This window comes from Ochotona curzoniae, unplaced genomic scaffold, assembly GCF_017591425.1.
Source record: "Ochotona curzoniae isolate NIBS_2020 unplaced genomic scaffold, NIBS_Ocur_1.0 patch433, whole genome shotgun sequence".
In the NCBI taxonomy this organism is placed as follows: domain Eukaryota; kingdom Metazoa; phylum Chordata; class Mammalia; order Lagomorpha; family Ochotonidae; genus Ochotona; species Ochotona curzoniae.
Window position 1 is genome coordinate 313606 of NW_024467010.1, and position 15375 is coordinate 328980.

General features: G+C 66.6%; 2 protein-coding genes across 4 annotated transcripts; both read left to right on the forward strand.

Annotated features, from left to right (window-relative positions):
- Positions 1-1262: 1262 nt before the first annotated feature.
- On the forward strand, positions 1263-2555 carry LOC121167876 (neuropeptide W-like). Its single transcript, XM_040997579.1, has 3 exons — positions 1263-1438; positions 1845-2318; positions 2465-2555. Exons 1-3 carry the CDS (start codon positions 1263-1265, stop codon positions 2553-2555), a joined length of 741 nt encoding a protein of 246 aa, XP_040853513.1.
- Positions 2556-5755: 3200 nt separating this feature from the next.
- Positions 5756-14554, forward strand: LOC121167869 (Na(+)/H(+) exchange regulatory cofactor NHE-RF2). Of its 3 annotated transcripts, XM_040997568.1 has the most exons (8): positions 5756-6002; positions 8038-8238; positions 12490-12669; positions 13496-13649; positions 13730-13783; positions 14023-14033; positions 14142-14183; positions 14327-14554. In XM_040997568.1, the coding sequence occupies exons 1-8, from the start codon at positions 5790-5792 to the stop codon at positions 14483-14485; spliced, it is 1014 nt and encodes a 337-aa protein (XP_040853502.1). In that variant the 5' UTR covers positions 5756-5789; the 3' UTR covers positions 14486-14554. The 3 variants fall into 3 exon arrangements, with proteins under 3 accessions (XP_040853502.1, XP_040853503.1, XP_040853504.1); XM_040997570.1 differs by lacking the exon at positions 5756-6002 and having other exon boundaries at positions 8145-10384; XM_040997569.1 differs by lacking the exons at positions 14023-14033; positions 14142-14183 and having other exon boundaries at positions 13730-13773.
- The last annotated feature ends 821 nt before the right edge of the window (positions 14555-15375 follow it).

Genomic DNA, 15375 nt, shown 5'->3' on the forward strand with positions numbered 1-15375 from the left:
CCACTGCTAGAGATTGGAGGGCAGTTCAAGCCCCAGGGGCTCTACTTCCCATTTCAGCTCCCAGTTAATGCACTGGGAAGGCAAGGGAAAATGGCCCCCCATGAGGGAGGCCAGGGTGGAGTTCAGCCTGCTGGATTTGGCCCAGGCCAGCCTCTCTGCCTTCACAGCCTGGGAGCCAGCAGGTGGAGGGCCTCTGCTCCTCTCCACAACCGCCCTTCTCCGTCTGTCCCTCTGCCTTTTAAACATGGCGAGAGGTGAGGCCGAGATGAGGATTCTTATGAGGGTTTTGCAGTCCTCTGCTGCAGAAGCTGGACTCCAGGAGCCCTGGCTGGGGGTGGGGGACGGAACAGCCCCTGTGCTGCTCCTCTGGCCTTGGGATCCCTCACCCCAACGGGGCAGGTTCTCCAGGCAGCCTGGCTTCCGGCGCCATGGGTTCCGTGCCTGCCTCCTGCTTTTTATCTGCTGGGGCCACAGCCCTGAGGCAGACCCCAGTGTCTGGTATCTTGGCTCTGGAGGGGTGGAGGGGTGGTGGCATCCCAACCCAGTAACACTGCTGCTCTTGCTTGTTCTAGACTCCCAGGCCCATCACAGACGCCCACTGCCCACTTGGAAGGAGTGCATCAGGCCTCAGTGCCTCTTCTGAGGGCTGCAGTCCCCAGGCCACACCTGCACTCAGCCAGTGGTGAAGGCCCCAGGGGACTTGAAGAGCAGCCAGACCCAGCCCTGAGTCGTGCTGTCGTGCCCGCCCACCACACACTCCAGGCGGCTCTCCCGACCAAGGGGCCCCCTGGGGGTGCGGCTGGGATGGCTCACTGGCAGGCTGCCTGGTCCCCGTGGTCCTCCAGACCCTGTGGCTCACCCCCGCCTGGGCCTCAGGGGCTCCTGCCGAGAGCGCCCCGCCTGACAGCAGACAGGTGGGGGTCCACAGCAGTGCCCCGCCCCCACCAGCCCCGCAGACCTGTGATTGTCTGTGGCCTCTGAGGGGTGCTGCCAGGCTGCCAGACCTCAGGACCTGTGCTTCCCTGCCATCCTTCCACTAGGCTCTTGGGGGGATGGTCCAGGAGTGCAGCCCTACACGCAGCTGCACAGGATCTGGGACCCACTCAGCTCCAGGGGTAACGGCCCATAGCCCCGGTACCTCCTAGGGGCCCCATCAGACTGACTTCTCAGTACTGGGGACACTAGGGGTGGCTGTGGGGAGGGCTGAGAGTCAGGAGTGAGGATCTCAGACCCTGCCCCTCCCCCAGAGAGCGTGAGCTGTGATGGCCCCAGGGGCCACCCACTGCAGCAGCGTCCTGAAGAAGGTTGAGGAGCTGGCCCTGGCCATGGAGAAGGAAGATAAGAGCGTTCAAGACACGGAGGTGGCCAGCACGGGGCCTAGCTGGACGGATGGACAAGTGGCCTTGGGGACCACAGCCAGAGAGATGCAGGACAGAAGGTGGGCAGGGCCATGGCTAAGTTGCTCAGGGGCTGCACCTTTGTCCTTGAGCTGGGAGGGTCACTGAGGGGCCACAGTTTCCAAAGGAAAGACCTAGAGGAGGGCACACCCAGGGCACACTTCCAGCTTTCCTGTCCCTGGGTTGGTACCTGCAGGAGCCCTGAGTCTGGAGGCTGCGTTTGTCCCCTCCACCCCTCCACCTGCGGCTCCGGACGCCTCCCGCGGGAAGGCCCCTGCAGACCGTCCAGGCCGCTCCCACGAGGCGCCCTGAGTCGTCCTGCTCCACCCCTCCCACCACCTCGGAGGACCCCAGGGCCCCGCGGGGGCGGTCTGGGGCGGGGCGACCGAGTGGTTATAGCCGGACCCGCTCGCGGGCCACCAAACGCCTCTCGCCTCTCACCCGCAGCTCCCGACTCAGCCCAGCCCCGCTGGTTGCTGGCCCGCCCAGTCGGGCGGCCGTGGACACAAGCGCCCTGGCGTGGGGCCCGGGAGTGCGCACCCCGGCGCGGGGTCCTGGGGCTAGCCGGCGGCTTCTGCCGCTGCTGCTGCTCCTGCTGCCGCTGCCCACGGGCGCCTGGTACAAGCACGTGGCGAGTCCGCGCTACCACACGGTGGGCCGCGCGGCCGGCCTGCTCATGGGGCTGCGCCGCTCGCCCTACGTGTGGCGTCGCGCCCTGCCCGCGGCCGCCAGGACCCCGGCTTGGGACGCGCTCGCCCCGGCGCCCGCCGCGCGCAATGCTCTTCTGCTTTCCCCGGGGCTTCGGGAGCGGCGGGAGGCGCCACGCTGGAGCTCCGCGGCTGCGCGCCCCGTCCATGCGCTCCGCAGCCCGTCTGCCCCGGAGGAGTTGCGGCTGGACCCGAGTTCAGCGGAGCCCGCCAGGTACGTGAGGGAACGGAGAAGCCAGGGCTTCCCGGGAGGTGCAGGCGGGGGGCGCGCGACCCACACCTGGTGAGCCCCTCAACCCCGTCCCGTACACCCGAGGGGCGCACCGCCGATCCCTAACAGTAGCGCTGTGTTTTTAATAGACTCATCGGAGAGACGCCTCCAGCCCCGCCACGCTGGTACCTGCAGCGAAGACCCCTCGCCGGCCCCCGCCTGACCCCCGGACAGCCCTGAGCGCACCCGCCCCCGTGGCTCCCGCGTGCCCGCAGCGCCGGCCCCGCCGGGCTGTGCGGTCAATAAAACCCGCCTCTCTCGCTGCACCCCCGCGTGTGACCCCTCTCTTTGCTGTGTACTTTGCCGATGGGCTCCGGCCCGAAGTGCTGCGCCCACGCCCTGGCAAATGTCAGGAATCCCCTGGGCTCTCAGGAGGGGCGGGGCAGCGGGGAGCAATGAGGTCAGGCCAGGGCTCCGGGCGAGGTGACCCCACCGGCTCCTGTGAGGGAGGTGGAGAGGGACCCTGGGCCCTGTCTCAGCCTGGGGTGTGCAGGGAGGAAGAAGGGGCCAGCCGCGGACAATGACGCTGGAGCCCCGGATCCTGGGCTCAGGCAGCCCACCTTGCGCGTCTTGTCTCCCAACCCTCATTGCAGACCTGCACTCCTGGGAACACCTCCATTGACAGTCATGCTGTCCTGGGGCGGGGGGCGAGGGGCTCCCCTGCCCTCCTTGCCCTTCCCATTCTGCATTTGGTAACTGGCTCTGGCCTCTTACACACCTGGGCTCTGCCGTCTCCTTCAGCCGCCAGCTCAGGATGGTCTGGGTGCCCTCACCTCTCCCCTGCAGCGTCCCAGTTCCCAGAGCCGACCTGGATCTCAGCTGGCCAGGGTCAGCTCTCGGGCTGGGTCCCCATCTGTGCCCTGAGTCGACACAGTTTGTCACTCCCCCACCCGGCGTGGGGAGGACCGCAGGGTCCCAGGCCCACGTACAGGAGACCTCATCCACCCAGGGCTTGCCACGCCCGGTGCCGACTGGCCTCCATGTCTGATGAATACCGGGTTGAAGGGGGTCCCACTGGGGCTGGGGGCGGCCGCCGTCTCTGCCCGCTATCCCCCATGACACGTCTGGAGCACCATCGGCCCCCACCCCGCCGGGCCACGCGGGGCTGAGCCGAGGCGAGGCGACGCCCGCCAGGTGGCGCTGCGCGGCCGCCGCGCGGGGCTCAGGGCGCGCCCGCGCGTTTGCTGGCCGGGCCTGGTCCCCGCCGCCGTCCTCCTGGCCGTCCTCCTGGCCGGTCCTCCTGGCCGTCCTCCTGGCCGGGCCTGGTCCCCGCCGCCGTCCTCCTGGCCGTCCTCCTGGCCGGTCCTCCTGGCCGTCCTCCTGGCCGGCCTGGTCCCCGCCGCCGTCCTCCTGGCCGGTCCTCCTGGCCGTCCTCCTGGCCGTCCTCCTGGCCGGCCTGGTCCCCGCCGCCGTCCTCCTGGCCGGTCCTCCTGGCCGTCCTCCTGGCCAGGCCTGGTCCCCGCAGCCGTCCTCCTGGCCGTCCTCCTGGCCGTCCTCCTGGCCGGTCCTCCTGGCCGTCCTCCTGGCCGTCCTCCTGGCCAGGCCTGGTCCCCGCCGCCGTCCTCCTGGCCGTCCTCCTGGCCGGTCCTCCTGGCCGTCCTCCTGGCCGGGCCTGGTCCCCGCCGCCGTCCTCCTGGCCGTCCTCCTGGCCGGTCCTCCTGGCCGTCCTCCTGGCCAGGCCTGGTCCCCGCCGCCGTCCTCCTGGCCGTCCTCCTGGCCGGTCCTCCTGGCCGTCCTCCTGGCCGGTCCTCCTGGCCAGGCCTGGTCGCCGCCGCCGTCCTCCTGGCCGGTCCCCGGGCTGCCCGCGCGGCCTGCGTGCCCGCTCCAGTATCAGCTCTGAAGATACTGAGGCGTCCCTGAGGGGCACTCGGCCAGCCTGGGCCGGGGGCTCTGAGGGAAGACCCCACTTCTGCCGCCGGAGCCGCAGGGTAGTCCCCAGGGCTCTAGTCTCATCGTCTTGGTCCTTCTGGCTGGCTCCTTGCTGCTCAGTCATCCCACTGTGACCCGAGAGAACGCGGCACCTCACCTCCGTGGTGCTGACCTGCACCCTCAGAGACCCCACAGCTGGCCACCCTTGCCCAACTCAGTGACATGCAGCCGGGTCTTGGGCAGCAGAAAGCAGCAGGGGACCTGGAAGCTCTTTCCTGGATTGGAGGGAAGAGGGGGAGACCAGGATCCCCTGAGCTAGGGCGGCCACAGAGCAACAGCCCGGCTGTGCTGGGTGCTGGGCGAGGACTCGCCAGCTCCTCCCGGGATGTCTGTGGGTGGTGGGTGGTGGGATGCTGCCCTCTCAGCAGCTACAGGCAGGGACCGGGCAGAGGTGGTAGCTGGTCCAGGGCAGCCTCATTCAGGAGCTGCTGGGTGTGGGCAGGATGGGTGATGCCAGCAGCTGAGGCGTGGGCACCCAGGGGGCCATGGCTCAGGAGGCTGCCCAGGGGCGGGCCCTGTGCATGGTGGGGGCTGGAGAGCCCTGGCCGAGAGTCTTGCCGTCAGATCTGGCTGTGGGGGCTGAGCTGGGCCACCCTCTCCTGCTGCCCACATGGGCGGCTGTCTGGGCCACTTCTGCCCCACCCTGGGGAGACCGGTAAGTGCTGGGGTCCCTGCTGGCTTGGGGCAGACCTCAGCAGGGCTCTGTGGGGAAGGGTGTAGCATCAGTGCCTCCTGTCCCTGGGCCCATGGGGAGGAAGGGTTGCCGTTTGGTTAGGGGGCTGGAGGGACGCCCTGTGTGTGTGCTTGTGTGTGCCATGCTGACGGCTGCCCAGAGTTGCCCGGAGCACAGAGGCCAAAGCCCTGGAGCAGCTTATCCGAGGCCAGCAGGTTAACATAAAACACCCCCAACCCGCCGCGATACACAGCCAGTCCAGGCCCCAGTGCCCAGCGCAGAGCAGGAGGCTGGGTGACTATGCACCCAGTGCTCCATGTGCTGGCCTCCTTTGGTCTCCTGGCCGACCGTGGCGCTTTGCGTGGGACAAGGCAGCCCTGCTTGCTCAAGGCTCTAGGGAGCAGCACTGCGAGGGGCGAGGGAGGAGCAGCCTGGAGGAACGGCGGCAGGCCAGGGGACCCCATCTCACTTCCTCCTGCCTGCTGCCCGCTCCAAGAGCCTGCCCCGGTGGTGCCCCGCACAGAAAAGGCAGAGGTGCGGGGAGTCCTCGGGGCAGCCGGGCCCGAGGCAGGGCCGGCCGGGCGGGCGCAGCGTGGCCCCGGGGCGGGGGCGGGGAAGGGGCGGGAGCGGGGGCGGCGCCCCAGCCGGAGCCGAGCCGGAGCCGAGCCGGAGCCCGAGGCGTCTGGAGCCGGGCGCAGCGCCGAGGCGGCCGCCCGTCCCCCCGCGCCAGCCCCGCGCCAGCCCCGCGCCCCGGCCTGCGGGCCCCGGAGCGCCGCGGCCAGCCCGCGCCCGGCCGGTGGTCAGCGGGCGCCATGGCCGCGCCGGAGCCGTTGCGGCCGCGCCTGTGCCGCCTGGTGCGCGGCGAGCAAGGCTACGGCTTCCACCTGCACGGCGAGAAGGGCCGCCGTGGGCAGTTCATCCGGCGCGTGGAGCCCGGCTCCCCCGCCGAGGCGGCCGCGCTGCGCGCAGGGGACCGGCTGGTCGAGGTCAACGGCGTCAACGTGGAGGGCGAGACGCACCACCAGGTGGGTGCGGGGCCGCGGGCGGGCCGGGGGAGGCTCCGCAGCTCTGGCAGGGGCCGCCCCCGCCTCCCCCATGGCAGGGAGGGGCCGCACTGCGGCCCTGGCCGGCCCTGGCCGCCCTCCGCTTTCCCCGAGTGTGAGTCGGGATGTGTGGGCGCACCCGCTGCTGGGGTCCTCGGTGGCGCCCGTGTCCCGTCCAGCTGGAGTGCCTGGTCCGGTGGGAGTTGATCCCTGGCCTTGCACCCCTCCAGTCCTTTCCCTCCTGCTGGGAACTCTGGCCACAAGGCCGCCTCACGTAGCTGGAGAGCGTTGCAGCCCTGGGCTGGGGGGCGTCTCCCTTGCACTGGCCTCACACCCTGGCTAGCGGCCAGCCTCGGTGCAGACCTGCTGGGGCTGCTGGGCGGCCCTCACCCAGTGAGTCTGTGACCAGCCTACGTGGCCTGCTCGGGGCCTGGAGATGAATAGATTGATTTTGTGCTTGGCCAGGGCTTGAACCCCTGGCGGGTGTCTGCCCCAGGGTGCTCTATCCACTGCCTGCCTCACAGACAGAAAAGTGGCAGCAGGGTGGTCGGGACCAGAGGGCTTGGCTGACAGGTGTAGGGCCAGCTGAGCTGGCATGCAGGCCCTGTGTGTCAGTCATGGCCACCCTGTGCCCAGGCACACTCACTTGTTCAGGCCCCTGGGGCACTGGACCTACCCCAGAGCCTCCCACAGCCCCAGGAGGGGAGACAGGGGCTGCAGACCAGGGCGCTGAGGCCCAGAGCTTATCGTTAGGCAGGGAGACGGAGGGGGACAGGAAGGGGCTCCCAAGGAAGGGGCTGACGTTCAGGGTGCTCAGGTGCACGCTTCTGGCCATCTCTCACTGCTCAGGCCTTCCCAGGCCCTGCAGGCGACTGTCATGCCACACCTGTCCCCCAGGTGGACCTGCCCTCGGCCCTCCGTGCTGGGTGTGGGGTGTAGCTGCACGGAGGGCAATGCAGCCTCCACTGCCAAACCACACCCCGGAGAAAACTCCCTCTCCCGGAGCCAGACGGCGAGGCAGACTCCGAGACAGATGGTAGAGCTGACAGAGCGCACACACGCATATGCACGCACAAATGTTTGCACAACACACACAGGCCCGCACACACACACGGCTGTCCACACACAGGCACACACACACACACACACGGCTGTCCATACATAGGCCCACACAAGCATACACACACGGCTGTCCACACACACACACACGGCAGTTTATACACAGGCCCACACGAGCATACACACACACACACACACACACACACACACACACACGGCTGTCCGCACACACACACGGCTGTCTATACACAGGCCCACACGAGCATACACACACACACACACACACACACACACGGCTGTCCATACACAGGCTCACACAAGCACACACGGCTGTCCGCACACACACACACACACGGCTGTCCATACACAGGCACACACACACACACACACACGGCTGTCCACACACAGGCACACACACACACACGGCTGTCCACACACACACACGGCTGTCTATACACAGGCCCACACGAGCATACACACACACACACACACACACGGCTGTCCACACACACACACACACACACACGGCTGTCCACACACACACACGGCTGTCCATACATAGGCCCACACGAGCATACACACACACACACACACACACACGGCTGTCCATACACAGGCTCACACAAGCACACACACACGAACATGTGCACACACAGGCAAACTTGAATGTCTGAAGTCCATTTGGGTACAATCACCGTTACCTGCAGACTGGCTCTCCACCCCCTGGAGAAGGTTCTGGATGCAGAGCAAGGCCTGGAGTGATCCCAAGGCCCTGGTGAGGCCAGGCAGGCGGCTGCTGGAGCCTGGGGGTGGGGGGCGGAGCCGGCGGGTCCTGCGGGCCTCTGGATCCAGCCACCCACCCCGCTGGCAGTCACCGCCTGCCTGCCAGTGCACTGAGCCATCCATGTGCTGCCTGGGCCACCGGCCGCTGACCCGCCCCCATCCCTGCCTGGCCCAGGTGGTGCAGAGGATCAAGGCTGTAGAAGGCCACACCCGGCTGCTGGTGGTGGACAAGGACACAGACGAGGAGCTTCGCCGGCGGCAGCTGACCTGCACAGAGGACATGGCCCAGCGAGGCCTCCCGCCTGCGCGCGACCCCTGGGAGCCACGGCCGGACTGGGCACATGCAGGCAGCCTGAGCAGCGACGCTGGCCAGAAGGTATGGCCGCCCTTGCCTGCGGTGCTGCCCGGGCTTTGTGTCCGCCTGGGCTCTTTAGCAAGCCCCTCTCTGCCCCTGGGACTGCCCTCTGGCCGCTCAGGTGCCCGTGTTCCAAGCTGGGTGGGCACAGGATTGCTTAGTCCTCACCCTGACTCTGTCTTCATGCCTTTCCGCTAGCCGGCTTCCCACCTGGCCCAGGGAGGGGTCACTACCCAGGCCTTCCTTGCTGAGGGGCTGAGAAGCGTGAGCAGGGTCCCCGGGATGTGCAGGGATGCAGCAGGCCTAGCTGCTTTTGGTGTGTGGACTGTGGAGCCTGTGTGTGCTGTGAAGTCCTCTGGGGAGCTGGTCCAGCAGGTGGGCAGCGGGGTGAGGGGTAGACTCAGCTGGTGTGTGGGGGCTGGTTCACCCTCCCCCAGATATTAGGGAGGCCCCAGGAGACAGGTAGGTGACGAGGGGCACTCAGGGCATGCCCATGAGGCCAGGCTGTGTGTGGAGCCCGGGAAGGGATCTCCAGTGGGAGCCAGGCTTGGCCAAGAGCCTAACATGGGAACTGGGGCCCACTGCGTTCTCTGCCATTTGCACCAGGCTGTGAGGCTGGCCAGGGTCACAGGTGCCGGGCCCCAGAGTCTGGACCTTGGCCCCGGGGCTCCTGAGGGCAGAAGTCTCTCCAGGCAGCCCTGGTGACCGGCCACAGCATGCCAGGCGGGGCCTGTCCCGGCCGGGACCCTGCTGCTTTCCCAGGCACCCCTCCCTCTCCCAGGAGGAAGCCCCCCCACACCACACTCTGCATTTGTCCATTGATTTAGACACAAACGGCCCAGTTCACCTTCCTGTGGAAAAATCCGCCCTGGGCCTTGTCCGCAGGGTGGGGTGTCTGCGGCTCCCCCAGCACCCTGTCACAGCTTCCCCCTCCCTGGCTCTAGCTCTGGGGGCCACAGGAAGTCCTAGGAGCGGCTTCCTCTGGGCGGGTTCCTAGAGGAACAACAAGGTGGGGCCCAGCTGGCAGCAAGGAGGTCAGGGGCCAGGGTGTACCCCAGAAGCAGGCGCTGGGCCGCCTCTTCAGGGCTCAGGTGCTGGCCACCTGCGCTGGCTATAAGGGAGCCCAGCAGGCCATAGGGCTGTGCCGAGAGAGGGAGGGGAGGGTGACTGTGTGCTTGTCTTGGCGAGGAGTGGGGTGCCCCGTGGAGGGCACCCTCTCCTGGTGGAGGGACCCGTGCTTGGTGTGGAATCCCTTACCTCTGGAGGCTGGGAAGGCCCTGACTGTGAGCAGTGACTCAGCCCCGGGCCCCATTGGGCTGGGGGTGGCTGCAGCTGCAACACAGCTGGTGCTGACGCTAGGGACAGCCCCCGGACTGAGACAGGGCAGTCGGCGGTGCCAGGCCCTGGGTCGCAGCTCCTGCGCCCCGCCGTGCCTTTGCTTCCTGCTCGGAGGGTCTTGACAGGCACAGAGAAGGACAGTGAGGGGTAGTGGCTCTGAGGGCTGGCTGTCTGTTCCCCCAGGAGGCACAGCAGGCTGGTGTCTGGCTCTGCAGGGCTGGGACCTCTCCCTCGCCCCCCCGTCCCCGTAGCCCTGGGTCTGCAGGGCTGGGTCCTCTCCCTTGACCCCCCTGTCCCCATAGCCCTGGGTCTGCAGGGCTGGGTCCTGTCCCCTGCCCCCCTGTCCCCATAGCCCTGGGTCTGCAGGGCTGGGTCCTGTCCCCTGCCCCCCCGTCCCTGTAGCCCTGGGTTTGCAGGGCTGGGACCTCTCCCTCGCCCCCCTGTCCTCGTAGCCCTGGGTCTCAGAGCAGGGCAGGGCCTCCCAGCCGCTTCCTTCCTTCCTTTCTTGGGACGGAAACTGAGCTGGGTGGGGGGGGGCGTCCGACTGGAGCCTCCCTTAGCAGGGGAGGGGGCTCTGTCCCCACCCTGCTCCCCAAAGTGACTCAGCCCCCATGTCCCCACCCATCCCCGGGGAGCCGTGGGCCATGGAGGGGGTAGATAAGCGGGTGGCAGCCCAGCTGTGCTGAGAGCTCACGCCACTCCAGTGCAGCACCCTCAGCTGGCTGCGTCGGTCCACCCGCCCGCCTCCATGGCCCGCTCCGGGAATGCCACACCTCCGGGCCCCACTCCAGGAGCCCCTCCACGGGACCCCTCTCAGGGGCTTGTACAGGTCAGCTGGAGGCCCCCTGGCTGGCTTTGCTCCAGGGGGGTAGGGCCCCAGGCTGGGGGTTGGGGGTATGGGACCTCTGGGGAAGCCATTGGCCCCTGACAACAATGGTGGCCTTTCTCTACCAGGACTGGTGAGTCACTGTGAGGGGCAGTGTGGCCTGTGGACACCCCCAGACCAGCCTCTTTTCTGTTCAAGGCATGGCCAGGGGACGGGTTTGCCCAGCTCCACAGCTGGTGGGACTGGCCTGGAGCCTGTGGGAGCCGGCAGAAAGTGTGTGGGGCTGGGGCAAGGAGGAATGCGAGCCATGTGGCCTTGCTGTGGGCTGCGGCCGTGGCTCTTTGCCCACTGCACGAGGGCCCCTGCCAAGTTTGGAAGCCCTGGGCCCCAGGTTGCAGTTACCAGTCCCCCTTGGTTTGTACAGGGAGAGGCGGCTGCTCTGGACTGGGGTGTGAGGTTGGGGGCTGGCGGTGGGGAAGTGGCCAGAATGGCTTCAGCCAGGCCTTGTGGCTCCATACGCCCTGCCCAATCCTGTTTCCCATTTGCGAACCTCTGGCAAAGCCGGCCCTGCAGGCTGCTGCGGGGGCGTGGGGAAAGCCTGCAGGAGGCAGCAGAAGGGAGGCTCCAGGGGGCTGGCACACGCTGTGGCCACCCCATGCTGGCACCACCTGATGACCCCTGCCACTAGGGCCCGCGGCACATGGGCAAGCACTGCCACTCTGCCCCCTCCCAGGCTGACCCCTGGGCTGTGTTCTGGCCAACGGGGCCCTGACAGCACCTCTGTGGGGAGGTGCCCAGCTGTGCTCCAGAGCCCCACATCTGTGTCTGGGCCTGTGCCCTGGAGTTCTTGGTGCCTCCCACATCCCCCGCCAGCCCTGGTGTGATGGACATGGCCGCACAGCCATGGTGATGGGTGTTGAGGAAACTGCAGGCCGGGCCCAGGTGCAGGGAAGGGGTCCCGGTGGAGGGAGCAGCTAGGGACTGGGCTGGCAGTGTGGCGGACACGGACCCTTGCCGGCTCCTAGGGGAGTTGTTTGTAGTGAGCTTTTCTTAAAGATTTATTTTTTTTTATTATTTTGTTATTGGAAAGGCGGATATACAGAGAGGAGAGACAGAGAGGAAGATCTTCCATCCGATGATTCACTCCCCAAGTGAGCGCAACGGGTTGATACTATGCCGATCCGAAGCCAGGAGCCTCTTCCGGGTCTCCCACGCGGGTGCAGGTTCCCAAAGCTTTGGGCTGTCCTCAACTGCTTTCCCAGGCCACAAGCAGGGAGCTGGAAGGGAAGCGGGGCTGCCGGGATTAGAACCGGCGCCCATATGGGATCCCGGGCGTGCAAGGCGAGGACCTTTAACCACTTGCGCCACCGCGCCGGGCCCTGTAGTGAGCTTTTCAAGGCTGGGGGCCAAAGTGACCAGGCAGTGATCTGAACTGAGGGGGTCAGGTGCCTGAGAGCAGGTGCCTTCCCTCAGCACTGCCCCCAGCCTGGCTCAGGGCCCCCTGAGACAGGTGGGAGGGGCCCTGGGGAGCACCCCAGCCACTGGGACCTTCCGGAAACCTGAGCAGCCACCCGCCTGCTCCTTGCGGCCATAGCCACATGTAATTGGGCACCAGCGGCTGCTGGCCTTTCAGTGCCGTGGCTGGTCAGCCAGGGCCAGGTGAGGGACGCTGGGGCGCTGGGGTTTGGCCCTCCTGCTTTGGAGCCCTCCTGCGCGAGATGCCAGAGGTGAAGTGAAGTCAGGACCCTGGGCCATGGGAGTGGGGGGTGCTCCTGGGCCTCCAGCAGGGGAGCAGGCAGGCTCTGGTCTCTGCTCCTGTGGGCCCAGCAGAACCAGGTGAGTACAGGGGCGGGATTAGGGGCACAGTGTCCCCTGGAACCACAAGGGGACCTCACTGTTCTCACAGCCCCAGCCTGGGCACACGCAGCCCTCCAGCAGCCTAGAGTCTTGTGTCACCACTGCTGTAGGGCAGCCAAAACCATCCCTAGGCGGCTAGGACTGGAGACCCTGACACAACGTGGGGGGTTGGGCGGCAGGGGCACTGTGGTCAGTGTGTGGTTCAGGGTGACTGGTGGCAGAGCCCAACCTGGTGGTCCCTGCACCTACAGGATGCCAACGGGCCCCCGAGAGAGCTGCGTCCTCGGCTCTGTCACCTGCACAAGGGCCCGCAGGGCTACGGGTTTAATCTGCATAGTGACAAGTCTCGGCCCGGCCAGTACATTCGTTCCGTGGACCCAGGCTCGCCTGCCGCCCACTCCGGCCTCCGCCCCCAAGATCGGCTCATCGAGGTATTGAGCACCGCGGCTTTGGGACTGGGCGGGTGCTGGGTGGTCCTGCGTGTATGCAGATCTCAAGATCCTGACCTTATCCCTGTGCGTCAGTGCCTGAATCCATGTGTGTGTGTTTCTGCATCCTTGTGTGTGTGTGTCCCTGCATCCGTGTGTGTGTCCCTGCATCCGTGTGTGTGTGTCCCTGCATCCGTGTGTGTGTGTCCCTGCATCCGTGTGTGTGTCCCTGCATCCGTGTGTGTGTGTGTCCCTGCATCCGTGTGTGTCCCCCTGCATCCGTGTGTGTGTGTGTCCCTGCATCCATGTGTGTGTCCCTGCATCCGTGTGTGTGTGTCCCTGCATCCTTGTGTGTCACTGTATCCTTGTGTGTCCCTGCATCTGTGTGTGTCACTGTATCCTTGTGTGTCCCTGCATCCGTGTGTGTGTGTCCCTGCATCCGTGTGTGTGTGTGTGTCCCTGCATCCGTGTGTGTGTGTGTCCCTGCATCCGTGTGTGTGTGTCCCTGCATCCGTGTGTGTGTCCCTGCATCCGTGTGTGTGTGTGTCCCTGCATCCGTGTGTGTCACTGTATCCGTGTGTGTGTGTGTGTGTCCCTGCATCCGTGTGTGTGTGTCCCTGCATCCGTGTGTGTGTGTCCCTGCATCCGTGTGTGTGTGTGTTCTGGGGCCCCTGCTGAAGGAGCTGCTGAGAACCTGAGCGGGTGAACACTCCTCTCCAGGCCTTGGCCGGTGGTGGCTTTGATGAATATTTGATGCCACACCCGGCTGGGCCTCCTGGGGGCTGGTGGGGCCCCTCAGGCTGCTGACCTGGGGTGCTGGCGGCGGCAGGTGAACGGGCAGAATGTGGAGGGGCTGCGGCACGCCGAAGTTGTGGCCAGCATCAAGGCCAAAGAGAGCGAGGCCCGGCTGCTGGTGGTGGATCCTGACACGGACGAGCACTTCAAACGGCTGCGGATCACACCCACCGAGGAGCATGTGGAAGGTGCGCTGCGTCCTGGGGTTGGTCAGGCATGGGAGGAGGGAGTGGGGGGCCGAGTGGCCACAGACATGCTGTCCCTGCAGGTCCACTGCCGTCACCGATCACCAATGGGACCAGTCCTGCCCAGGTGAGACTGGGCCAAGGAGACCTCTGGGGTACCTTGGGGCCCCCCAGACCTGATGGAGGGCTTCTCCCTGGAAATGTCTGCCTCTGGACGGGTGTGGCTGCACAACTTTTCCCCTGGCCCCATTGGTCCATCTGGCCCAGGGTTTAATGCCATCCTGGGCCAGCATTATAGCCTGGCCCTACAGGCTGGGGTGGGCACCTGGGGTCTCCCTGGCACATGAGCCTTCCAGTCCCCACCTGCCCAGGGCAGGTCAGGTGTGTGTGCCCTGCCTGGTGCTGTGATATGTGTGTGGGGATCCGTGTGCACCTGACTTCTCGGGGGGGCCTGCAGGTGGGGCCTGCGGAGCAGGCCTGCCCTTGGTTTCCCAGCTTAGCAGAGGTGGCCCGCCAGGTTTGGACAAGGACACCGAGGTAACCAGGCGTCCTCCCAGCTCTGCTTCTGTGGACACACACACACGGGTGCCAGGGGCCTCGGGAGATGTCAGCCTGGGAGGTGAGGAGGGGCCCCATCTGCAGGAAGGCCCTGCACGAGCAGCTCCCCCATGCCTCCCCAGGATGCCAGCAGTTGGAAGCGGGACCCATTCCAGGAGAGCGGCCTGCACCTGAGCCCCACGGCAGCCGAGGCCAAGGAGAAGGCCCGGGCCACACGGGTCAACAAACGGGCCCCGCAGATGGACTGGAACCGCAAACGTGAGATCTTTAGCAACTTCTGAACCCCCTGCCTGCTGGCCGGGCCCCGCCTCAGGAGAGCCACTGTGTTGCTGGGGACCGCGGGGAGTGGGGGCTGCTGGGAGGCTGCCTGCTGTGGCCAGGGCCTTTACTGCTGGGCCCGGGCCTGCCGACAGAAAGGAATTTGTGTTCTTGCTTTTTTCCCCCTCAAAAAAGTTCCTCAGCTCCACACATGTTTCCACTTAATACCAGAGCCCCTCCCCCACTCCCTCAGGATGCGCTCTCTAAATAATCGCAATAAAACCAACCTTCCTCTGCAATCCATTTTCTCCCTGCCCCCAGCAGCAGCCCTCCACAGGGGGGTCCTCAGGACTCCAGCACAGAGCCAAGTTGGGGGGTGGAAGGCTGTAGAAGCCAGAGGTGGCAGAGAGCTGCCCCTTCTGCCTTTCTCCCGGCCTGGAGAAGGCCACTGCTGGGTCAGCCCCATCCAGCTTCTCTGGGCTGCCCCTCTGCCCCACTCCGGGGCTGGGACACAATGACTCTGGGCTGTGGGCCTCAAAGATGGAGGACTTCCCCGCCCCCCAGGGGGGCACCCCTACCTTGCGCCTGCCCGGCGCCCACCCCTGCCATGCCTCTGCCCTGTTCTCCTGCCTCAGCGCCCGGAGCCCACTGGCCAGTACTACTGTCTGCCTTGTAAGCCATAGCGCATGTGCGCCCTCAGAATAAACAGGCCTGCCTGGAACTGTGGCGCCTCTGTCTTTTGTGAGCCTCTGCAGGCGGAGGGGGAAGGGAGCCCAAGCTGGGCTGTGCTGGGGGCCCCTGGAGCTGCCCCCATTGGCACGCACAGGTCCTGTTTGCTCTACCGAACGGGGCGTGCCTGGGTCCCTTGCCCACCTACTGGGCCTGGTGAAGCCTGGCCTCCCACCCCACCTGT